The following is a 26,284-nucleotide window of genomic DNA, read 5'->3' as shown; positions in this document are numbered from 1 at the left end:
TTTCCCAATGGCCAGCACGTCCCTGCCACCACCTCCAGCTGAAGTTTACTGTTGACACAGAGGTCCTCTCAGTCCTTCTCAGACACTGTTTCTCTTTTTTTCCCCCTTGCTCCACGGCTGAAGATGCCTCTGTAATCTAAAAGGGACTTGAGTACATTTATGGCTTGGGGTTGCTGCCTGGGCTTTGAGATGGTGTGATAAAGAGCTCACTTTGAAATGCCTTCATTTGTACTTTAGTTTATTACCGCAGTGCAGGGGTCTTCAATGTTTTTTTTTTTTTTTCTGGCCAAGGAGTCAAAGGACCCCTTTAGAGATGACGCAGGGACCCCCTCTACATATTGTATAACATTGTGAGTTGCAGAACCTTTACTTAGATTTCATAGATAGCTTCATAGACTTTTTTTGACAGCACTGTCATCAGCGTAGTGTGAATTCCTTTATTTTTATTTTTTATGCATGATCTTTTCTATTGATATGTTGGGTTCATATTAATCCGTTTTTACTACTTAAACTTGAACTTTGGCTCTGTACTTCCGCTCTCTTTGCCCTCTTTGTGAGCTTGTAGATCATCTGCTATTTTCGGCTTATGTTCCCATCTGAATGAGGATGCAAGGGTTCAAGTGGCTACAAATCAATGGGATCAATACCATTTGGGGGTTTCTGATCCGGTTGGGAGTGGAAATAACTTTACGTCATCAGGCGGCCGGAAACCACCGGTGCTGTGCACCTCCAAAATGATTCCCTTAGTTTAAAATTGGTTTTAATTGGTGGTACAATCATTTAGTTTCTTTTGATATCATAATAATCTTTTTTTCGAACTCGTAGCGCAACTAGCGAGACTAAACTAATTGATTTGCATTATGTGGGGAACAAAAACAATGCGACGCCAACTGGAACCAACAACCAGAACCACTTTTTCTTTTTGTTTTGTTTTGTTTTTCTAAACGGGATCACACGGCTCGGTTTAGGACGAATGCCAGGCTTTCCTCCGCGGTGGAAAGTCTGGTGACGTGAGGTTATTGACCCTCCACTCTGAGGACCTCCAGCTGAATGTGTCAGGCCCATCCAACACCCTGGACAGCTCATATTATAAGTGTTGAACATGCGTTATATTTTCTTCTGACAAGGGTCTTTAAGACATTTAGACCGGGACGCAAATCTGATTTGAATCACTTTAAAGGGCCTACACCATGCTTTTAAAACTATATTTTTTGTATAAATATATGCTCAAAATTGAGTCTTAGACAGGTTTTAACCCTCAACAATCACTCTGACCATTCTTTTTGTTTGTTCTAGCTCTACTATAATGAGGTTGAAAAAAAAAAGTTTTTTGAAAAAAAAAAAGTTTTTTGAAAAAAAAGTTTTTTGAAAAAAAAAATGTTTTGAAAAAAAAGTTTTTGAAAAAAAAAAGTTTTTTGAAAAAAAGTTTTTTGAAAAAAAAAAGTTTAAAAAAGTTTTTTGAAAAAAAAAGTTTTTTGAAAAAAAAAGTTTTTTGAAAAAAATGTTTTTTTGATTTTTTTTTTTTTTTTTACTCTGAAAAAAAAACGGGAATCCGTGTGACGTCACACGGATCAACTCTCAGAACAGCACTGTTCTGAGAACCCGTGGAAAGCTTTTCATCTCTGTCTTCCCAAAACCAGAGAAAGACACAATGTACAGAAATAGGACTTTGTGAGGATAGAAGGTGCCAGTGGGACCCCAAAAAAAGGTTTTAAAATAGAAAAAGTGAAAATTCATGGTGTAGGTCCTTTAACCATTATGCTTTAACTATTAAAAAATAGCAGATATACAAGCTCACAGTGCGGCTCACTGAGTGCCGCGCTGCAAGCTTGTGGATATTTTTTTTTAAATCATTTATATTTGTGCAAGTCTTTGAATATTTTTTACCCGATTCTATAAATGTCTCCTAAATCCTTCTTCTAAATCAGTGATTCTCAAACCTTTTCATATCAAGGACCCCCAAAATTACATGTATTTGGCCCACGGACCTCTATCTCAAAATGTGTTGTTCCAGGGACCACCCAGAAGCAATTTGAGGTACAGATTTTTGCCTTTAAAAAGATATATTCAAAGAAATAAAATCGTAATTTTCCAAAAATAGCAGATCTGCACTCGGTGCCACGCTGTGAGCTTGTATATCTGCTATTTTTCAATAGTTAAAGCATTCAATAATTCTAGGCCTAAATGGCTTAAATTGTCTTTGTTGTCTTCATTACAATCTCATGCAATTAAGTCTTGCTGTCATGTCCTCTGCCATCGAGGGGAAAAGGCACTGGTGGGGGGAAAGATAATCTAAAACATGATGCAAGTGTTGTTAGCAACCACGTTATCGTTCAGATCTGACTTGGCATAATGTCCCCACCTAGAATAGATTTACAACCTGCGTTTCTCATCCCATTTGGCAACGATTTCATCTCTGTTGGATGGAAGCCTCATATGTCCAAAGTTACTTTTCAGGATTAAAATTCAACAATTTCAAAAGCTCAAAGCACGTCGGCTACTTTCGATGCTTTTGTGTGACGCTGTAGTATATTCAGTATGAACAAGTAGGGTCGTTCATTAACGGAAAAACACAGAAAGTTAAAATATGGAGATGAGAGGTTTCTGCCCAACAACAACGATTTGCAAAATGTGAAAGTCAAAACTTCAGTGTATGTGTAGAGAATATCATGACGGGGGTGATGTGTGTATGAGCACAGCTACTACCCTGGGTAAATAAAGAACTGAAATATAACTGGACCGCTGTAGTGGAGAGGGTAGATGGGTCACCTGGGAATCAATAGCGGCTCTCCAAATGTGACGCTGGAGAGACCCGCTGGTGGGCTAACAGGGGCCAGCAACTCCTGTTGCAGCACTCGCAGGAGGGCACCAAGCTAGCTAGAGCAGTGGTTCTCAACCTATCCAGGCTGCGACCCCCAAAATAATCATATTTTAACTGGGGACCCCCCACCCTGACCAGTACTAAGTTGAGGCATTACATTTTCACGTTTCTATTGTTAAAATTGAAGATCTACATGCTCACAACGCCTCGCCAAGGCGTTGTGAGCATGTAGATCAGCTATTTTCACAATTTCTGCCTAATATTTGATAATTTGGCCAATGTTTAATTGTCATTTTAACGGTATTAAAAAGTCCTTCAATTGTTACTATGTGCAGATAGTCTCTATACACTTAGACTTTAGGTTTGTTTACTGTTGAGGGAGAAAACGGTGTTGCACATTAAGTTAATCATCAGGGGACCCCCTAAAATAATTTGGGGACCCCCTGGGGGCCCCCGGCACACAGGACAGTAGGGTGGGCTGTACACGCGATGTAATAAAAAACTATGAACGGTTGAACTTGAACAAATTGTTTGAACGGACAAACAGTCTGGTGAGACGTGGTGGAGCCCTAGGCAGGAAGCAAACCATAGTCCTAGAGATCTCTCAGTGCCTGCAATCCCCCCAGGAACACACAAGGCGGAGAGAGCCTCCTGTTGGCTCTGGCATAGGGGAGAGGACAACAGCTGGAAGCATAGATGAGAGGGGCAGTGATTTGGCCAATCACTGCTGACCCGCCAACTGGAGAGTGTTGTGGTTAAGGTTACCACCTAGTCTTGTGTAGACAGACAACTAACCTCGCCTACCAGGCTTTCTAGGGGAAAGCCTGGTGTTCGTTCACAACAGGCCGTTTGGTTTCCGCCCAACGCGGAAACCACTAGAAGAAGCGGCGTCACATTGTTTTGGTTCCCTCCGTTTGTTTCCCCAATCCCTATTAAAATGCTTGAGTAGCCTAGTGTAGTCTTGCCAGTCGCTACGAGTTGGAATAAAAGATGCATATCCCAAACACATTTTTCAAAAGCAAAACTACGCCACATCAAGGAGTTCATTAGGTAGGCCCTAAAAGTATGTCCTTGAGCGCAGGGGAATTATTTTGGGTTAAAACTGAATCCGGTTTGATAGTTCCGGTAAATTGTAGTCCTTTGAGTACTACAACACGACGTAAAGTGGTTTCCTCTCCCGACCGGATCAAACCTCGAAAAGTGAAGTGATCCCAGACTAACAGACAACTATTCCACAATCTCAGAATGCTATATAGAGTCTGGAACTACAGCTCCCGAAAGGCGAGTAACGGAAGTAGCCACTGCTGCACGGAACTGTAGTCCCATTAGAAACATAACAGAACCACACTAGCAGACAGTGCCATAGACCAGGGGTTTTCAGAGTGGGTGACGCGAGATCATTTGATAATATTTGACATTTATTTTGGCATTTAAAAATACATTTAGTATCATTTTAAACTTGAAGTACAAAGTTATTTCGCTTTCCTTGCAACATAATCGCTAAAATATGCTATAAATATAGGTGCTGGGAGTGAAAATTAGGAATACTAGACCTTACCCGTTCGAATATATGTGCTGCAAAATATGTGCAGAGTGTGGGTTTTGGGGAAAGTAACTGTAACTGCATGGTGCGTGCGTGAGAATATGTGGGAGCATCATAATGTAAGGAGCAGCCCATGGAGGAGTGTATATTTATGATGGATACAAATAATTTAACAGCAAAATTAGGTGAATAGAAGTATGAGGATGTATTTGCTCCACATAAGTTTTCTATACCCGTTGGAAGATGAGACACACATCACCCGTTGCATGCGTGACCCATGGAGAGAGAGAGAGAGAGAGAGAGAGAGAGAGAGAGAGAGAGAGAGAGAGAGAGAGAGAGAGAGAGAGAGAGAGAGAGAGAGAGAGAGAGAGAGAGAGAGAGAGAGAGGTGTGTGTGGGCCCGGGGCTACAGATCCCATGGCCTGGAGGAACGGACCGTAACCCTGACAACAGGCTGTAGAGCTGTAGAGTGAAGAAACGCTAATAAATCGCTAGAATTTGGGAAAAATGAAATTCGGGCTCCGTCATCGTGTGTATAATGCTAATGACCAATGCCATGTTAAATTTGAGATCAGTCGCTGAAGCGAGTGAATAGATAATTCATTTTGTGCATTTTGTGACCTACTGACTGACTGACTGACTGACTGACTGACCTCTCTCTCTAATTATATGTTAGATATAATAATGTAGGGGTGCCTCGGATGAAAAAAATATTTATAGGGGTGCCCCGAGCTAAAAAAGTTTGGGTAGGCAGGCATAGACAGAGTCATTCGAGCGGCATATTCTTGTTATGCGTGTATAGTTTTAAGAAAACATTTGAAAACATCATGGAAGTAACACCAACAACACCAGAGAAAGACGAAATAGCGCCCCCCAAAATATTGAAAGAAGACATAACGCTTCCAGTAGGACATGTTATCGCTACTGCACCAAGGGAGCGGGTGCGTCACATCCGCTTTATCTCGCACTCGTGATCAGACTTCCGTTGCTCCAGACCGTATGACGGGAGCATTTGCAAATTGTGGGAGTCAACAGTCTGGCCACGCGAGACTAGGAACCACCTGATGACCTCTCTTCCAGGCCAAGGTGTTTTATCCGTTACAAATGGATTATAATGGCATCTTTGACGTATTTACAAACTGTGTGTCCCGGAGCAAGACACTTATAAAAACTCCCTTCTGTGCACTTATCAGAGCCATCTGAGCAACCATCAGCTGGTTTAAGCTGTAAAAGCAATTCCCCATCCTCCCCAGGACTAGAAAACACTCCCTACTTATCGTCGTTGTCGGGTGGAAACCTTGCATCTCCAAGTTTCAAATGTGTACGTTCTTTCGCAAAGTAAAGTCCTGCTTCATCATACAAGGCCGTTGCACAAAAGTAGTGAAAACAGCAGATCTACAAGCACACAATGCCTCGCGGTGCGAGGCGTTGTGTGCTTGTAGATCGGCTGTTTACACTAGTTTAAATCATTTTTTAAATGATAAATGCAAAACCAACGGTTTTGGACATACACGGTTTTCACCCGACAATGGCGCTATGTCTTATGAACATGGATGACATTCTACTGCTATTTGTTTTTTTAATGCCTTGTTAGTGGTGCTATTTGAGGAGCAGCATGCATAGTTGTTTTTAGAAGGATCCAGTGTAAGAAAAGCACAATTATGTGTTGTGACAGTGCATGGCCTCTACTACAGAGTACACTGCTGTATAAACAATGTCCAATGGCTTTAGCTCCTCCATTGTCTCGCAAGGCATACAAACCCAGAGCCAAGAGACTTGCTTTGTGTTTGTGTGGTGGCTGAGCATTTAAGAATTCACCCAGTGTATATGTTTCGTGATTGGATGAGGAAATGTAATTCCATTACATGTACAGTACTATGCTTAGGCCTGATTTATACATTGCTGAGTGTCACTGTCACGTGCTGAAATACCCGATCTACAAGCTCCCAATGAGTCGCGAAGCAACTTGTTGTGAGCTTGCAGATCAGTCAAGGATGAATGTAGCCCATGCCATAGATCAAGGGTCTTCAACAGGGGGTCCGGGACCCCTAGGGGGTCATCAGAGTTACTACTGGGGGGATAGAAAGAAAAAAAATGAAAAGCTCCTTTTTTAGCCAGATTCTGAGAACTTTAGCCAAAAATAGCAGCTCTACAGTACAAGCTCACAACACCGCGTGCTGCAAGGCGTTGTGAGCTTGTAGATCGGCTATTTCCGGCAAAGAGGTTTGGTGTAGAGGGGATAAGTATTGACAGTTCAAATGGTTAAAAATCTGAAAACACAAATTGACATGAATCCAAAATACACTGATGACTGTGCTTTCAAACAATTAAACTATACTAGCCCTTACCCGTTCAAAGATATGAGCTCCGAAATGATGTGCAGTGTGTGGGTTATGGGATGTGTGCACACAGTATATGAGGGATGGAAAGTAACTTTAACTGGTGCTTGCATGCTAATATGTAGGAGCCTCAATGTAAGAAATACCCGTTCCATTTAACGGCTACAGAGATACTGTGTACCGATCTGCATGATTTTTGGACAACATCTGTAACAGGGCCAGAACCCCCCCCCCCCCCCCCCCCCCCCCCCCGTGTGTGTGTGTGTGTTTGGGTTTGTGTGTGATTGTGCATGGCCTGAACAACAGCGCCCCTCCCTTAACATGTGTGGTCACAAAAGGTACTGTAGGCTAAATAGATATAGATACACCATAAAAATGCTAATATACAGCATACGATTTGTGAAAGTGACAAACGGGCTTCACAGTTATGTCAGGTGTGTTCATATGCTGATGGTGATGCGATTTCAGATAAATTGCTCCAGCCACTGAGGAGAAACGCTGTGACAGACAGACAGACAGACAGACACTCACTCACTCACTCACTCACTCACTCACTCACTCACTCAGACATTCGCAAAATTATAGTATAGATGGTATCTATGGGTTGTGGGGTTCCCTGCTTCATCTCTCTCTCGACTAAGGGGTCCTTGGCCTGAACACGCTGAAGACCCCTGACATAGATAGACCACTGGTTCTCAAAGTTGGGTGTGGTGACCCTCAGGGGTTCCTTGAGGAGGTTTCAAATGGACCCTTACGAAACTCTGAGTGTACAAATAGAACCAAATGGACCCTTACAGGTCTGTAACTCTTGAGGGTGTGCAAATGGTCCATTTGAGTTATAGTGGTCCTTGAAATGTATAAGTTTGACTACCAAGTTTGAAAATGTGTTCAAATCTTTTGATAATAGCAGACCTAAAAGCTCATCGGTCATCGCTTGGCAACACATTGTGTGCTTGTAGATCGTCTATTTTCAAATGGCCAAAATGTAGGGCTGAAATGGTTGATGTATGTATTGTAACAATAATCAAAATCTACTAAGGATCTAGTAACTAAAGTTTTAAGAATAATTGTATTGGGAGTAATAATAATATAATATTTGCCTCTGAAAATTTGAAATAGTCCAAAGCCTGATCCACCAGTAATGCGATGTATAAATGTCAATGCACTCAAACATCTTAGTCTTTATAATTGACAGCTGTTATAGCGTTATATAGCCGAACATTAAGTGAAAACGTCAGATCTTCAAGATCTACGACCTTGTGGATCTGCTATTTTCAGTGAAGAGGATTGGTGTGGACTAGAGGGGGGTAAAAACAGGAGGGGGGCCAAGTACAGAGCCCTGGGGGGCTCCGGTCAACGAAGAATACAGGGTTTAAGTGGTTGATTGCAGGGTGATTTCACCTGTGAGACCCACCATGGTGGGAGAGGGGGGAGGGGAGTAATACCTCAGGTCTGTCAAATAAAATAGAGATGTAGTACATTCTGTACTGTACTTAAGTACAATTTTTAGGTACTTGAACCAGGGTTCCCACGGTCATGAAATTCCTGGAAATATTTTGAAATGATAAAAATATTTTTCCAGTACTGGAAAAGTTTTGGAATTGAAACATTTAAAAATAGCTGTGCATTGTTTTTGTTTATTGATTTTTGTTAACTAATTTACTGCCACCATAAATTGACTTTGAGGGTTCCCTGCCACAATTCTCTTACCTTTTGACGTGGGCACACGCGTGTCCATCGTGCGCATGCACGCCACAGCCCGTTCTAGAACATTCTGCTCTTGCTGCAGATGCAGAATGTTCTAGAGCAGGAGTCTTCAACAGGGGGTCCGGGACCCCTAGGGGGTCCTCAGCGTTATTACAGGGGGTCTTCCAAATCTTTGTGTGATAGAAACATTTTTTCTCCTTTTTTATATTAACCACTTGAACCCTAACGTCCATATTTGGAGAATTTGACCTAAAAATAGCAGATCTACAAGCTCACAACGCCGGCTATTTTTGGCAAAGAGCTTTGGTGTAGAGGGAAAAAAAGAGCAGACTAAGTACAGAGTGAAAGGTCAAGTTTATTAAGTATTGATGGTTCAAGTGGTTAAATATCTGAAAACAAACTAACATGATTCCAAAATACACTGATGATTGGACTGTCCCAGGTGGAGAAACACTGCTTCTAGAGGATGAGTCAGCAGTTAACTTGCATCACAGCTGCAGTCTAGGTCATTTGTTGAGTGCATTTGACAGCGGGGAGGATTTAGGTAGCGAGCGTTTTTTTTTACCTTTGAGTGCTCATTTACTAAATTATTTTTGATGTTCCACCATTGATTGATGACAGACAATAACGCTCGCCGCTCGAGGCAACGTTTCGCATGCAGCCCTCTCCTTTTTCGGGACGTGTCGATAGTCGGAAGGGCGGGGGGGGGAAGAGAGGGGAGAAGGACAACTAGGGATGGGACGATACGCGATTTTATCGTTTATCGTGATAAAAACACTCCGATAATCGTATCGTGGAGATTTCATTTATCGTGATATCGTCCTCCGTCATGCACTGGGATCAATTCACCTTTTATTTGCCGAGCTGCACATCCGGTACCACTTAAACCCTCTATAATTGGTAAAAGGAATATAATATACGTATTTGATAGTCTTTTTTTCACTCTCTATCAAATGTCTTTGTCAAAAAAATAGTGTTGTGAGCTTGTAGATCTGCAATTTTTTGGCAAACGTTCCACCCCAGGATAATAGATTTTGATTATCGCGATAATATCGTAAATCGCAATTTCTTTTGTCACAATAATCGTGATATGACATTTTCATATCGTCCCATCCCTAGAGAGGGGAGAAGGGCGACCCTCTTCTTCCTCAAAAGGAAGCGAGCGTTTTGTCGTCTACAACAAGCCTCCTCGGTTGCCACAACAGCGGCGGCGTGATTTGTAGCGCCGGTGAGCACCAGGTGACAGGAGAGGGGAGGAATGTAGTTAGAAATGGCCATCAAACTCCGAAGCTAGTACTTAGTGACAACAGCTGGAGAGGGTGATGTGTGTTCCTAACCGTGGCTGGGACCCCGGGCTATCATCACTCAGCGGGCCAGCGTGTCACAGGCTGCAGCACAAGAGCTGAATGAATGTGCTGGAAGACTCTCCAGAGCAGAGGGGTCTTCCAACAGGAGGACCCGTTTAGCTGAGAGAGAGAGAGATGAAGCAGGAAACCCCTTGCTTCATCTCTCTTGTTTGACAGCACTATCATCAATGCCGTGTGTGGTTTAAACATATTTCTTTTCTGTTATGTTGGATTCGTGTTCAATGTGTCTTTTCAGATATTTAACCGCTTAAAGGAGTAGTTCACGCCCAAAATGACTTTTTTTTCTATTGATTACTCATGCCATGGAGATTTGAGTTCAATAATATTTTTTTTGATTTGTCGCATCCCTAAGACAAAAAAAAATAGTATAGTAAATTTACCCCCATTGATTCCGGATGGGGACCCAAATGCATGGCCCTGGATGGGGAAACCGTCAGGGTAAATTTACTATAATCATTTGTTTGTCTTAGGAATGCGACAAAAAACAAAAAATATTATTGAACTCAAGTCTACATGGCGTGAGTAATCAATAGAAAAAAAGTCATTTGGGGGGTGAACTACTCCTTTAAACCTTCACAACTTGGTAAACTTGGCCACCAAATCTCTTCGTCGGAAATAGCCGATCTACAAGCTCACAACGTGTCACAGTGGGACGCGTTGTGAGCTTATAAATCGTCTATTTCCGGCGAATGTTCCCCCCCAGAATAGGGATGCTATGGGTTTTCAGTAGTACATGTAAAAAAGGAAGGAAAAAATAAAGTTTCCTATCACACAAAGATTTGGCGGCCTCCCTGTAGTAACTGTGGAGACCCCCTAGGGGTCCCCGACCCACAGTTGAAGACCCCTGCCGTAGAGCAGTGGTTCTCAGACGCTTTGGGCTCAGTCAGGGCACCTACAGTATATACAGGGCACCCCACATGACAGCATGACGCCTCTTTTCCACAAAGTCATTTGATGTAAAGGGAAAAAAGGAGGGAGCCGCCAAGTGTAGACACCTGGGGGACCCCAGTTAACCAAGTATATTGTTGCTGTCAGGCAGAAACCTCTTCTCTCCAAATTATTATTATTTTCTTCTTGTAAACCAGTAAGACTCCCTAAATCGGGAGATAAGTGACCGCCAGGTCGCATACACAAACTTTGGAAGGCAATGGTAGGCAATCAGGAGGGAATACGGGAAATGGGACAGATCCATGTTGATGACATGACTGTAAAGATACTGTGTACCGCTTTGCGTGATTTTAGGGCAGAATCTGTAGGAGCAGTGTCCAAAAATGTGTTTTGCAAAAATCAGCCTGATGGTGGCGCTAGATGGGACAGATGCATGTTGATGACATGACTGTAGATATACTGTGTACCGCTTTGCGTGATTTTAGGGGCAAAATCTGTAGGAGCAGTGTCCAAAAATGTGTTTTGCAAGAATCAGCCTCATGGTGGTGCTAGAAGAGGGCCATGTGAGAAATGAGGTTGTGGTTTGGGAGCCAAGGAGTGCGTGTGCAAAGTTTGGCATGGATCGGGGCAACGGTGGCGGAGATATGAGTAGGGGAAAAGTGTGACGTGACGGACAGACTGATGGACAGACTGACTGTAGGTGGAGGTTTTGATAGTAACTGCGACATGACGGTCGCAATTAATGAATATACTTGATCATTCTATAGCTTTACACAAGACAAAAGCATCAAAAGTAGCACATCAGCACGCTCGATGTTGAGCTTGTTGACCTGCTACTTTAGCTGTTTTTGAATTTGAATCCTGAAAAGTAACAGTTTGGACCCGACAGAGACGATATTATTTTAGTGTAAGTTGAGCTTCTGAATACTAAAATGCTGCGCAGTTTACTGACTCTGAGGGAGATCGAAAGATCATTCATTATTTTTTGGTACTAACACCTAAATAAAAGGCTTTAAATGTCCGAGCTGTCAATCTCTTTTGCATGCTGCGCAGTTTCTCAGAGCTAGATAGTTGATGTGAAAGGTCGCTAGGGCTCATAGCAGCCTGAAATTGCTTAATGGCAGCCAAGCCCACTGTTACTACTATGTATTTACTGCACAACGTGTGCCTGTTCAGTATTGCAAGACTAAAAGTAAGTAGGAGACCGATTATTTGCACGTTCCTAAAATATAGACTAGCTCCAGCCTGTGAAAAGCATCACTTTTAGTGAACTATGCCTTAGAGCTGTTCTGCCGTGACGCAGTCCTCAAACCTTTTCATGTATTTATTTTTGGCCCCTGTCTGAAAATATAATGCGCAAGGGACCCCCGTACATGATTTGTGCCGTTAAAATTTACTCGAGATACCTTTTTAAAAATCACACCAGTGTGAAGTGAGCGGTGCCTTTGGTGGCCACTTGTTATAGTTCTAGTTCTCAGTGTGAATGGCCCTTTAGGTTTCTCAACAGTGCCACATGAAGGCTGCTCAACATTAATGGTTATAAAACAGAAATCATGCTTTAGTCTCAGGTACTTACTATACAATGCAGGCCTATTTCTTAGGCCTGCATTAGAGTTATGGCAATCTTCCCTGTATAATAATGGGGTGGCGTTGACGTGCAGGCCCCATTGGGGCGTCTACTGTAATGTATTAATGTCTATGAAGGTCAGGGTCACACATGTCGCTTCATACATCTCAGAACGGCAGATTCCTCCGTTCACTCCCAGGTGGAGCTCCCTGTGTCGGCACCTTGACGGCATTGAAGTGCGTCGCTTGCAACGTGTCCCCAATAAGAGTTCAAATGCCGGAAAGCTTTTGATCAATAATAATAATTAGACCTATTCAGCCATGGCCGCCCCAATGGGACTGCCCCATAGGTCGAACTCCCGTTGGGTCGAACAGCGTCGGCAGGTTAGATAATCACCCGCAAGCGTCGGCAGGTTAGATAATCACCCGCGTCACGGTTACTGAGGTTAAGTTTAGGGTTAGGGTTAGAGTTAGGCATAGTTTTACTGAGGTTAGGATTAGGGTTTGGTCTAGAGTTTGGTGGTCGATCCAAAGAGTGTTCGACCTAATGACATGTTACCGCCCCAATAGTTAGTGAGCCGAACTCTCTCCAACGCAAGTCAAACACACAACACAGCAGGAAGCCGGCACCAAGCCGGCTCCGCCCACAAAACCCGCAAGACAACATGTTAAAAAATTGACGCAATCTGAAGCCTCGACTTGCGTTGGATACGAAGCTTGTGATGCAGAGACGGGTGACCCTACCATAAATCAGTTGTCCCCACACACGCGCGCGCACACACACACACACACACACACACACACACACACACACACACACACACACACACACACACACACACACACACACACACACACACACACACACACACACACACACACACACACATTCAGGGAGAGAAGGACAGGGCGTCTGTCATCACAAGCTTTGTATTGATGTGTCTGAGTGTTGTACGGTTATGGCTAAGGCATGACAAGCAGCAGACGGTGACCAGACGTCCCCGGGTTTGGCCTGGATCGTCCCGGTTTCAAGCTGGGTGTCCAAATAAAATAGACAAACATGTGTAAAAAACACCAAATTGTTACAGTTTTTTTAAAACATTTCACCACCAAAATTGTCCTGGTTTTCACCACACTTAAAATAATAACACTTATGTTTGAGTGCTTACATGGATGATTATGGCGTTCTGTTCTTTTGAGAGGCGCAGTGTCTAAAAGAATGTGTGTGTGCTTCTTTATTTAACCTTTTTTTATTGGATTAAAGTGATTGTGGGTCTGGGTCTTTGAAAATACGCAGCGGGTGGAAATAAAGAGTACTTGTGAACTCAGATCCCTGGCTGGCCTGTCTGTCGTAGTAGTGAGCCTTTCTTGGACGACGTGCCCATTTTAAGGACAACATTCACAGCGTGGCAAACACACACAGGGGTGTCGCACCAAATTCTGGGCCCTGGGTACAAGTATACATTTAAATTTAAATATTGAAAAATAGCAGATCTACAAGCTCACAGCGCGGCACCGAGTGCCGCTGTAGATCTGCTATTTTTGAAAAATCGTGAAAATGTGTGCAAGTCTTTGAATATTTCAAATCAAAGGTTTTTGGAAAAACTTATGTTTCTACGTCAGTGGCGCTCTTTTTCATGTGAAGGATCCCCAAAAGGATATGTATTTGGACACGGACCGTCGGACCCCCATCTCAAAATATTTAGTTCCAGGGACCCCCCAGAAACAAAATTTGAGTTACAAATGTTCACTTTTCAAAAACAGCAGATCTACAAGCTTGTAGATCTGCTATTTTTCAATAGTTAAAGCATAAGATAATTAAGGCCCCTCCACCGTGGGCCCGAGTAACTCAGTCCCACTTTTCCCCCCCTTGTGACGCCCCTGAGCACACAGGACAACACAGGACACGACAGGTGCTGGACGGAGGCGGCCCCCGCATGACATCATTTGTTTTGTCGCGCAGAACACGTCACCGCCGCCGCTCAGAATTGCCGTCGCCCTGGCTATAGTCGGGGGGGTGAAGTCGTCGCCGCGAGGGGTTTGAGACGGTTTTGTTGGCTGTGGAAGAAAAGTGACCATGTCTGCCGAAGCCGGTGACTTCATGGGGCCAGTGTGTCTGAACCGGGAGGCTGAGACCAGACATATTAACGCGTGGAGACACAAACGTAAACATGCCGGTCGTCCTTCCCTTGTTCGTTCAAAATAGTCAGTGGCGCCTTGCTTAACCCATTAAAGGAGTAGTTCACCCCCAAAATGTTTTTTTTTCTCCTATTGATTACTCACCTCATGGAGACATGAATTCATGGATATTTTTTTTGTTTTTGTCACATTCCTAAGCCAATAAAGCCTCCATTGTTTCCGGTAGGGGACCCAAAGACACTTTGGGTCCCCTACCAGAATCAATGGGGGTAAATTAACCCTAACCTTAACCCTAAGTACACTCTTAACTCGACATATCTGAACCGAGTTTTACTTTTACCTGAGAAATACTTGAACAAAGAAGGTTACGGTACCTATTAGGGCATTCACGAATAGTGATTTTTAGTATTCGAATTATTCGACCTCAAAGTATTCGAATAGTGGAATATTCGACAGGACTGGACAAACTGTCAAATATTAAGTGAGCAAGAGGCGAACATTGTGAAAATAGCCGATCTACATGCTCACAAGTTGTGAGCATGTAGATCTGCTATTTTCACAATATTATTTATCTGCTGAACCAAGTCACATTAAATGTAATACCTACAATTGCAAGTGCTTGTCAGGGTGGGGGTCCCCAGTTAAAATATGTTTATTTTGGGGGTCACGGCCTAAAAAGGTTTGAGAACCATTGACAACTCATTCTTATTACTTCGTATCTAGCCAAGCTTTATAAATTATATATTTTTTAAAAAGAAAAAAAACCCAGAATATTCGACTTTGTTGAACAACGTCGAATAGTGACTTTGCTATTCTAATATTCGAATATTCGAATATTCGAATATTAGAATATTTGGTGAATGCCCTAGTACCTATCTATTAGGCATGCCCCGATCAGGGTTTTTTTGCTCCCGATCCGATACCGATCAAATATTATTGCTTCCGATTCGATCCCGATCTTTCCCGATCCGATCTTTTGGCAAGGCATTAAGAAAAAAAAATTCTATTCATTCTATCACTTAGTGCAGCACTGAATCAACAAATTAAAAACAAAGCTTATGAGTAGTGTATAGTGATATAGGCCTACTAGTGCAGTGTTTCTCAATCATTGTGCAGCGGACCTTTGGTGTGGCCTTTGAAATTTGGCAGTGAAGTCACGATTTAAGGACTTTTAAAACCTGTTTAATACCTCAAAAAATAAAATAAAATAGACCATTACAGCATCAAAAATAATCAACAAACTATATAAAAACTGGTAAAACATTGGCCATTTTTAAAGTTGAAACAAAATAAGTTAAGAACCAATTAACCAGTCTGCTTTAAAAGTATGCAGTAGCAGCTAGTTCAGTGGTTCTCAACCTTTTCAGGCCGTGACCCCCAAAATAATCATATTTTAACTGGGGACCCCCGACCCTGAAGAGTTGAGGAAGTATATTTTGTATAACACGGTTCTATTGTGAAAATAGCAGATCTACATGCTCACAACGTTGCGAGGCGTTGTGAGCATGTAGATCGGCTATTTTCACAATTTCTGGCTTTAATATTTGACAATTTGGCCAATGTTTAATTTGTCATTTTAGAGGTATTAAAAAGTCCTTAATTTTTCACTTTCGAAATGTGCAGATACCCTCTATACACTTAAACTTTATGTTGATTTGTTTACTGTTGAGAGAGAAAACAATGTTGCACGTTAAGTTAATCATCTGGGGACCCCCCCAAAATAATTTGAGGACCCCCCTGGGGGTCCCGACCCACAGGTTGAGAACCACTGAGCTAGTTGACAGTGCAGAGAGACATAATTGCCTTCCTTTGATCCATTAGCAAGGGGCCAATTACTACTTATTGGCATCAGCTGCCAGCTGTACACAGAGTCTGACACAATCACCTTCCCTCTGCAGTGCTCTGTCTGTCTCATTTCTCCAAAAGCCCTTGAATATGATTGAAAATGATTAAGGATTACTGTGATTATGGTAAGCTTACATTTCATATCGCATTCACCTTACCTGTAACTTTCAGTACTCCCAGAAAATATTTTTTTGAAAAAAAAAAAAAAAAAAAAAAAATCGATTTTTTTCCCCCGATCTCCGATCTTATAAAAACGGCCATATCGGCATCCGATCACGTGATCGGGATCGGGCAACCCTACTATCTATACTTTTACCCGGTTACAGGCGGCGGAGCACTTTGTGTACCAGCAGCGGCGGCGGCGGCACTGAACTGTATGCGTGATGATAGATTGCGCAAGGTTCTTGGGGGTACACAATGGCTCTCCTCCATGATCAAGACAGAGTGAGGGAGGGGTTACCAGGTTGAGACCTCTCCGCTCGGCAGCCACATGAAAGCTGGCACCAGAGTGTAGCTCCATGCGGAGCGTGTCAAGGAGATGAGAAGAAACGGCTCTGTTTTTGCCCCCGGTTCTTCACCTTTCATAATGTGTTCTCCCATCATCCTATGTGGCAGCGACACGCACAGCTTGAAAAACGTCCCGCTCTTCCCTTTTATCTTTCTTTTTTTCCTTCTCCCCTCTCTGATCGCGTTCCGCCCCTTTTGTTATTTGCTCATCCATCAAGGGTCTGAGACAGTGTGAGGCTGGACAGGCTGGGGGGCGAAGCTGGGGGTTTCTGAGCCAGATGCAGGAGACCCCATGCACAGGATCTCTGTGTGGTTTCACCACTCATTACTTAATCATCAATTAATCATTACTTAATCATCACTTAATCATCACTTAATCATTACTTAATCATTACTTAATCATCACTTAATCATTACTTAATCATCACTTAATCATCACTTAATCCTCACTTAATCATTACTTAATCTTCACTTAATCATTTAACAGAATTAAATCATTCTCACACTTTGAATATTTGACAAAAATAGCTGATGTACAAGCTTGTAGCGCGGCAATACAAAAATCTAAAATGCGCACAGATGCTTTCCCGGTTTTAATGGCCTAATCATTACTTAGACATTACTTATTAACTTTCAGGAAAATGTTTTGGTACATGTCATTGCTGTACAGCAGAAACCTTTCTGCTGTATCTTTATATTTGTGTTTTTTGTAAATTAACACCCCAACAGTGTCACACAAAAGCATTTTGAGCTTGTATATCTGCTACTTTTTCAATTTGTATTATTTTCCACTCTACAGAGACAACAGAAGAAATTGAGTGAAATATCTCTGTGTGATTGCTTGATGCTTTGACATTTTTTGTGTTATTTATTTCAGTTAAATAGAAACGTCTTTATTGTTTTTGTTAGTTTCCGTTAACTCTTAACTCATTTAGTGCCACCCCTTTCACCACTAGAGGGCGCCCAGTGGCCAGAGAAAATCCCATAGAGATATGCTGGTATATGCAGAAGCCCTGCAGCCATGACTTGCCTGAACACTTTCCTTTGTGCATGACTGCATGTACAGGAAGAGGATGAAGTTAGCTTGAAGTTAGCTATTGGCTACCAAGCATTTTAGAAGCCTTATTTTCGTCAACTTAGCCATGATTAAACCTTGCACACCTCATGCATGGGAAAAAAACAGAGAAGAATGAGCTCTGAAAAATCCAATGCAATCCTGGATTGCATTGGAGTGGATTTGTGCAGTTTGTTCACAGCTTTCAAACAAAAAAATCCGATTGGAAATCCGTTCAGGCATTCTTGAGATAATCGCCCTTATGTTTTACATGTAATGTAAACAAAAATGGCTGCCCTGTATGTTAGATGGGGTTGTATGGGGGTGGAACATGCAAAATCGCGATTGAAATCATGTTCACCAGATTTGATGGGGTCCAAAAAAAAAAAAAAAAATTCAAAAAAAATGTTTTCAAAAAAAAAAGATTTTTTTTTTTTTTTTTTTTTTTTTTTTTTTTTATATCCCGAACTTGTTCGGGATAGGCACCCTGTGATACGATCATATATCCCGAACTAATTCGGGATAGGCACTCAATGAGTTAATAAAGCCTGGTCTCCTGTGGGTGTCAGGTGACGAGAAGAAGCCAACCACCAGCGACGCCGTGGCCGAGTATCTGGAAGAGCGGAAAAAGTACGACGAGCTGAAGAAACAGAAGCTGTCAAGAAAGAAGGGCTCCACCCGAGAACAACAGGTAAAAGAACTGGACTATTTTTTGTTTATGAGGATCTGGTGGTCTCTTTCTATCACAAATGGTTTCTGATCTTTTAGCCACATGAGCCTGGTTTGTACTTGGCCGTACGATGCTGTCGTGACTCATGCAGAGGAAAAGAAATGAAATGCTAATAATACGTTTTACCTATAGACCACTGAAGTCTGACCCTAGATTGCGCTATTACCAGGGTTCACATTGTTATTTTTGGAGCTGTGTGAAGCACAGGCTCCCTATACGTGGCTGTGTGGGTCTGTGTGTGTGTGTGTGTGTGTCTGTGTGTGTGTCTGTGTGTATGTAGCCTGAACTTCCTAAACTTCGGCACGCCACTAGTCCCACAGTTTTGCCACCACACACTCGCGCCATATGTCAAATCGACCGGCTTACTCGGGAATCGTGGGCTATTACTTTTCTAAGAGAAAGGTTCTATAGTTTAATTGATATTAATTTATTAGTGAATTAATTTTCCCCATTGACTTATAATGGGAATCGCAAAAACTCACATTCAATTATTTGTCTCTCGCAAACCATAGGGGCTAGAGTTTCAAGACTTGGAGAGGAGGTTCATAATGATTTCAAGGATTAAATAAAAAATAATTGTGTCATTTGGCCGCATGGTGGCGCCATAACACCCCACTTTACGTTTTGGCCTGTAACTCTTGAACCGTAGGTCGGAAAATTAAAAATATTTTTTCCCTGGATTCCTTGGGTCATGACGCATCTCCCCATATAGGCCACGCCCATTTGCGCCATGATAGATTTTCCGCCATCTTGAATTTTCTCCAAAACACACTTTTTGCTCCTTTTCCTACATATTTTCTTCAAATGTCACAAAAAACGGTACACATGATCCACACACACACACACACACACACACACACACACACACACACACACACACACACACACAGCTCCACTTCACACGGGTGTGATTTTTTTATTGTATCTTAGAGCCTCATTTGAAGGACAACTTTGGTTTTTGAGTGGTGGTCACATATGGAATCAGTTTAGACTCATAATTATTCGTACACCGTCTCCTTAGTGTGACTGTGTATCTAGCCATCTATGCGTGTGTCTGTAGCCTGGCCTGCAATACTGCTGGGTGACCAGAGAGGTGCTGTTGAGCAGCCTTGAAATGTGCATGCATGCACGCACGCTCTATCGTTTTAGCGGTTTTAATGACTTCGATTTCAGTGGCATGCATGCAAGTATCTAAAAATGTCTTTTTAGACACAAAAAAAAGTACTTCTATAAATTCATCATGCCTGTTGCTAAGGTACGACAACATGACTGGTGTCTTGCACACGCGCGAAGGCATGCGTGCAATACCTTAGCTTTTGCTGAACTGACGCCACTGCTGAAACTTCAAAATAAAACGACTGAATATGCCATTTCACTCCGTGTCTACTGTATGTCTTCAACGGTGTTTTCCTGTGGACTGGTTTAGACCATGGCGCTGCTGGATCGTTTCAAGTCCAAGTTGTCCTCGGCCATCACTGAGACGGAGAGCACAGAGGAGCTGCCTGTGGAGGAGCTGCAAGAGGACGACGACAAGGGATGGTACGTATGACCTGAAAAAGTACTCACGTTTCTTATTGAGGAATCAATACAAGCAGATGTAGAAATACTATATACTAAAATGTACTTTAAGTATCAAAAGTAGAAAGTACTCATTATGCAGAATGTCTCGGTTCACAGGTTTTCAAATGTATAGAATGTGAATCTTTTAGAAAATAGCAGGTCTACAAGCTAGACTAGAGCTAGGCTATTCTCAAATGGCTGAAATGTATATACTGTAGTGTTGAAGTGGTTTATGTATATTATAAAAGTACATTTGCCTCAGTCTGAGATGTGGTGGAGTAGAAGTAAAAATACTGACATTTTGAAATTCTCCAGTAAAGTAAAGTAAAAAAAAAAATACCTCAAAATTGTACCTGCCATAATGTGACCTGATGATACTCCAGGTCTCACAACTTTATTATGATCAGCTGTGATTATGAAGCCAAACACTGGGGAGACAAAAGAAAAAAGTAGAAAAAAGTACCTCTTGGGTTCCAGGTGGTCCCCAGCTAAATGATGGAGAGTTGGTAACAAAATGGACCCTTATACTGTAGATCTTTAACTCTTGAGAGTGTAAACTGTAATATGAAACCAAATGGACCGTCACGGGTCAAATTATTGTTAACCCTCGCATTACTTAATTTACAAGAAGTCTACACGATTTGAATGTAGAAGAAATGGTTATTTTGATCAACGTTTGTCTGTAGCGTTCTCTCTCCTAGCAGGCACCACATCAATACAGCATGGAATTATGGACAAAATCTTATCGAACGACAACAAAATATTCATTTTCTTGGGTCTGAGAGGCTAAATCTCATCAAATGGTGAAAAAGGTTAAAACGCACTGGTGTGTGTGTGTGTGTGTGGGGGGGGGGGGGGGACGTGAGCCGGACACAAAGTTGGGTCGTGGCGACCCACACAGAGGTCAGTGCACCAACCGCCTCAACCACCAGCCACCCAATTATCTTCAACATGCACTTTACTCGTTTTGGGGTTGCACCACGCACACACTAGGAGTGTCTTAGCTACTAATAACATGGTAGCGTGTACTTCTACCACTTTTTCTAGTCACATGTTCAAATACTGGATTCTGATTGGCTAAATTCCGGAGGTTATGGCAGAACAACCGCCGCAGTTGTGTGAGGACGAGATCAATGCGCCTCAGTGTACATCCGGGGACTTCAGGAGGTAGTCGGAACACCTTTCCCCCAACCAACATATGACGGTCGTAGCGGTCCTATGTTTACTAACGTGCGTACGACGTCGCCGATTTATTTGGATCCAATGCAATCCGCCAACTTTAAAGCCCCTTTTCTCTGAACCTATGCCTTTCTGGAAGCGAACAGCCTCTATTTACGGCCGGAACGGTCCTTCTAACTGACGTTAGCTTAGCTGTATGCTAGACATCTTTCTCTGCATGGAGTTGGCGTCATCTGGTGGTGAGTAGAAGATGTTGTTTGTGGAACTATTTGCTGTCGTCGCGGAAGTTTTATAGGCAATAATGATTGTAACTTAATATCCTTGCAAGTTACAACTATGTGTTTTCTTTCATGTATACGGAAAAAAGTGGTAGAAAAGCTATTTACCACTCGGGGTCGGACATTATGCTCTGATAATGTCCTGTGTGAGGGTGTTATCGGACTCGGCTTCGCCTCGTCCGATCACCCCCTCACACAGGACATTATCAGAGCATAATGTTCTCTCACTCGGGGTAAATTGCTTACATCTAGGAATGTCTTAGCTACGCCTGTATTAAAATGTTTTACTTCCGTAAACGTATTGGCATGAAAGAAATTCATAACGATGATAATAATTATAATAGATTATACCATAGTAAAATGGTAATATTGTAGTACGTTTAAGTTAATGTTTTGTAATAATAATCTAAATCTGCAAAGTAACTTGCAACTGCATTTTCAAGCATTCAACCAAGCCGTGTGATAAAGTGGAGTAAAGTATGTAATGTATGCTCACGTGCAGTACTTGAGTAATAGTACTTAGTTACTTTGCACCACTGCCATCTGCCTCCAATAGAAGGCAATTAGCAGTATAAACAAGGAAGTCATTACAGCCTTACAAGCCATGACAGAACTTCACAAATAACCACTTCAAATGGCCCAGTAGCAGTGTTGCCAGATCTTGCGAGAGAAACAAGCGACCAGAGTCTATGAAAACAAGCCCAAAAGAAGCGACTAGTTAGTATTAGGGCCACGTGGGAACTTTACACCAGTGTTTACCAAACTTTCAAATTTCAAGGGCTCCCCTTAACTCTGACAGCTGTCAGATGTACAGACTTATATGGGTCAATTTAGACACCCCTAAAGGAACCCACAGAGTCCCTAGAATCCATTTGAAAATAGCAGATCTACAAGCTCGCAACGCATCATGTTGTGAACTTGTAGATCTGGTATTGTTTTTCCTGTCAGAAAATATTTTCAGATGGGAGTCCTCGAACAAATACATAGGAAATAATCTGGGGGTCCTTGGCAAGAAACATTTCTGAGAACCACTGGTTTAAACAATAACTGAACATATTTTAACACATCGGACGCCCACGAGGTGTCTACGCGACAATTTCTTTGATGTCGCTGGAGGCCCACGACGCGTTGGACGCGTTTACTGTATTTACAGTATAGCTTTTACCTTTATATCTCACCGTTTGGTCGTGGCTACGCCTGGATGTAGCCCATTAGCCGCTAGTCGCTTCGAGTCGACGCTGAGAGCATCGCGCGGCCGTTTTTCTCCGTATACTCCAATGCATTTCCCCATCTTTAAAGCCCTTTATCTCCGATGTTTGTTTTATGGCTAAAACTGTGGCCGAGTGCGGCATAATGTCCAAATTTTGATCGGCAATGAACAGCTATGATCAACACTAGCCCTTACAGAAAGTTACACAATAACATCCTGTCTGCGCTCATGTGACCAAGTGACGTCATCGCACATGCATTGACGCAGCAGGGCCGGATTAGCCACAATGGCGGTGGGCCTGGGCACTTAGAGGAGATAAATAATACAAAATCATGGACATCCAATGTGTTATGTAAGCAAAAAAAAAGAAACACAACCCGCAACTACCAATCATTTACAAGCGACTGCCACAGAAAAACAAACTCAAAGTCGCTCATAATAAGCCGACATGGCAACACTGCTCAGTGGTATACACTCGCTATAGCCTTAGAGCCAACTTAAAGCAACATTTACCCTACACCTGCGAGATTAGTGCTTCTACAGTGTAGGGATGGGACGATATGAAAATGTCATATCACGATTATTGTGACCAAAGAAATTGCAACTTACGATATTATCGCGAAAATCGAAATATCCCCAACATCCATTGGTGCGGAACAACGCGTTGTGAGCTCTTAGATCGGCAATTTTTTGGCAAAGAGATTTGGTAGAGAGTGAAAAAAAGTCTGTATAAGTACCTTTTACCCATTATACAGGGTTTAAATGGTACCGGATATGCAGCTCGGAAAATAAAAGGTGAATTGATCCCAGTGCATGATGGAGGACGATATCACGATCTCCACGATACGATTATCATGAGTGTTTTTTATCACGATAAGCGATAATATTGCTTATCGTCCCATCCCTTCTACAGTGTCCACTGTCCAGTCCAGGGGACCACCAGGGGCCCCAAAGGACCCTTAACATGTCTGTAACTCTGAGAGAGTGTACAAAATAAATGGATTTGTACACTCTCAGAGTTACAGTAAATAAACACACACATTTATACAGTGTGGAATAGATCAGGGGTAGCCAACGCTAATGAAGCCTCTCTTACTAATAGTGAAACAGTATACAATAGGTGCACCAGATTCATGTAAATGCAGATCGAAGCCTGATTCACGCTTAGTTGTTGCCACCAGCCCACCAGAAATGGCAGGTCTAATGAGCTCACAGCGCATCGCGATGCGCCGCGTTCCGATCTATTTCCACGCGCGCTTCGTTTTAAGCACGAACCAGGCTTTAACTGTTTTTGCCGCAAAAGAAGAAGAAAAAAATGTGTGTGAAAGTTCAAGTTGTGAGTGTGTGTGTGTGTGTGTGTGTGTGTGTGTGTGTGTGTGTGTGTGTGTGTGTGTGTGTGTGTGTGTGTGTGTGTGTGTGTGTGTGTGTGTGTGTGTGTGTGTGTGTGTGTGTGTGTGTGTGTGTGTGTACGGCGTGTGTCAAGTTGGGATTTCAGCCTGAAACCGCCGAGATCGGCCATCAGGAAATCAGGCCTGACGCGGTGTTTTCCTCTCATATTCTTGTTTTTCACCAAAGATCTCAAAGTCCCCCCCCCCCCCCCAACCTAACCTAAATATATGGAGCTGGCACTTGAATGAATACCATGTGTTTGAATGTGAGCGAAGTGTCTGCATGTGTGTGTGTGTGTGTGTGTGTGTGTGTGTGTGTGTGTGTGTGTGTGTGTGTGTGTGTGTGTGTGTGTGTGTGTGTGTGTGTGTGTGTGTGTGTGTGTGTGTGTGTGTGTGTGTGTGTGTGTGTGTGTGTGTGTGTGTGTGTGAGAGAGAGTGCGAGGGAGAGAGAGAGAGAGATTTGGAATAACAAAACCTGTAGTTGCTATTAGTCTCCAGGAGCCCCCTTGAAGTAGTCTAGTCTCGGGATGGGACGATAAGCGATATTATCGTTTATCATGAGAAAAAAACACTCACGATAATCGTACCATGGAGATTTCATTTATCGTCATATCGTCCTCCGTCATGCACTGGGATCAATTCACCTTTTATTTGCCGAGCTGCATATCCGGTATCACTTAAACCCTCTATAATTGGTAAAAGGTACTTATAATATGCGTACTTGATACAGTCTTTTTTTCACTCTCTATCAAATGTCTTTGCCAAAAAATAGCCGACCTACACAGTCTCACAGTCTCACAGTCACAACTGAGCTTGTAGATATGCTCTTTTTTGGCAAATGTTGGCAAGTGTTCCGGATAATGGATTTTGATTATCGCGATAATATTGTAAATCGCGATTTATTTTGTCACAATAATCGGGATATGACATTTTCATATCGTCCCATCCCTGGTCTAGTCTAGTGTGTGTGTGGGGTGGGTTGGGGGGGGGGGGGGGGCTAATGAGTTTGAGAGAGCCCTTGGCGAGCCCTGCCAGGCCTCCTCCCCTACGGTTATGGAAAGTAATTAAGTACATTTACCCCAAGGTACTGTACTGTGAGAGGTAATGGCATTTTGAGGTACTTTTAACTTTACTCAAGTATTAAACTTTTTCCGTTAATCTATAATTACACTCCACTACATCTCAGAGGCGCATATATTGTGCTTTTTTTTTACTCCGCTCCACCATTTTATGTAAATTACAGTCCCTGTAGTAATTATTTATTATGATTATTTTTTACAAAACATACATTAACCAATTAAGCTATTCTTTTCTTTTGAAAAAGTTGTCAACTTTGACGTTGCTACAGTATGCATATTTTGATGACGATACTTTAGTTCTTTCTCTCCTAAGTAAGAATGTGGTATATCGTCGTTGTCGGGTGGAAACCTTGTATCTCTAAGTTTCAAATGTGTATGTTTTTTCGCAGTAAAGCCCTGCTTCATCATACAAGGCCGTCGCACAAAGGTAGTGAAAACAGCAGATCTACTGTTTTCACTAGTTTAAATAATTTTTAAAATGATAAATGCAAAACGAACGGTTTTGGACATACAAGGTTTTCACTCGACAACGACGATATGTACAGGCTTTAACTCGTAAACAGACTTTCTATATTGCGGCACCACTACTCTTATGTAAATTTAAAAAAAATATATAAATGTATTATGTATATACTGTATATATTTATGCACACATATCGGAGTACGTCGTCTTCAACGACTGCTCCACCAGTCGTGGACAGCTCCCCCCCCCCCCCCCCCCCCCCCCCCTCTCTCTCTCTCTCTAGGGGGTAGGGGTGGGGGGAAGTAGCGTAGCAGTCCTAGAAAAACAGCACTGGGAAGTGTGTGTGTGCGAGCGTGCGCGTCTGTCTGTGTGTGTGTGTGTGTGTGTGTGTGTGTGTGTGAACAGAATGTGGGTTACAACAGGTCAGACACTGGAAGTCAAGTCTAGGCCAGGAGCACTGTAAACTATTCCATCTGTGTCTGTGTCTACACACACACACACACACACACACACACACACACACACACACACACACTCTATCCCCCCACTCACTCACTCCCGACCTCTCTCTCTCTCTCTCTCTCTCTCTCTCTCTCTCGCGGTGTTGCCAAGTCTGCTTATT

At 42.5% G+C, this 26,284-nt stretch overlaps 1 protein-coding gene across 1 annotated transcript in view; it reads left to right on the top strand.

The window, feature by feature from the left end:
• Positions 1-26,284, top strand: part of cwc27 (CWC27 spliceosome associated cyclophilin) — a 69,023-nt gene that overhangs the window by 32,387 nt on the left and 10,352 nt on the right. Inside the window, exons 12-13 of the mRNA XM_080742625.1 lie at positions 18,345-18,466; positions 19,932-20,044. Of these exons, the coding sequence (XP_080598751.1) occupies positions 18,345-18,466; positions 19,932-20,044 (235 nt within the window). The remainder of the gene's footprint in view (positions 1-18,344; positions 18,467-19,931; positions 20,045-26,284) is intronic.

This window comes from Nannobrachium achirus (assembly GCF_963921795.1).
Source record: "Nannobrachium achirus genome assembly, chromosome: 15".
In the NCBI taxonomy this organism is placed as follows: Eukaryota; Metazoa; Chordata; class Actinopteri; order Myctophiformes; family Myctophidae; genus Nannobrachium; species Nannobrachium achirus.
The sequence above is the reverse complement of the archived record's forward strand: the minus strand, read 5'-3'. Positions and strand labels throughout refer to the sequence as shown.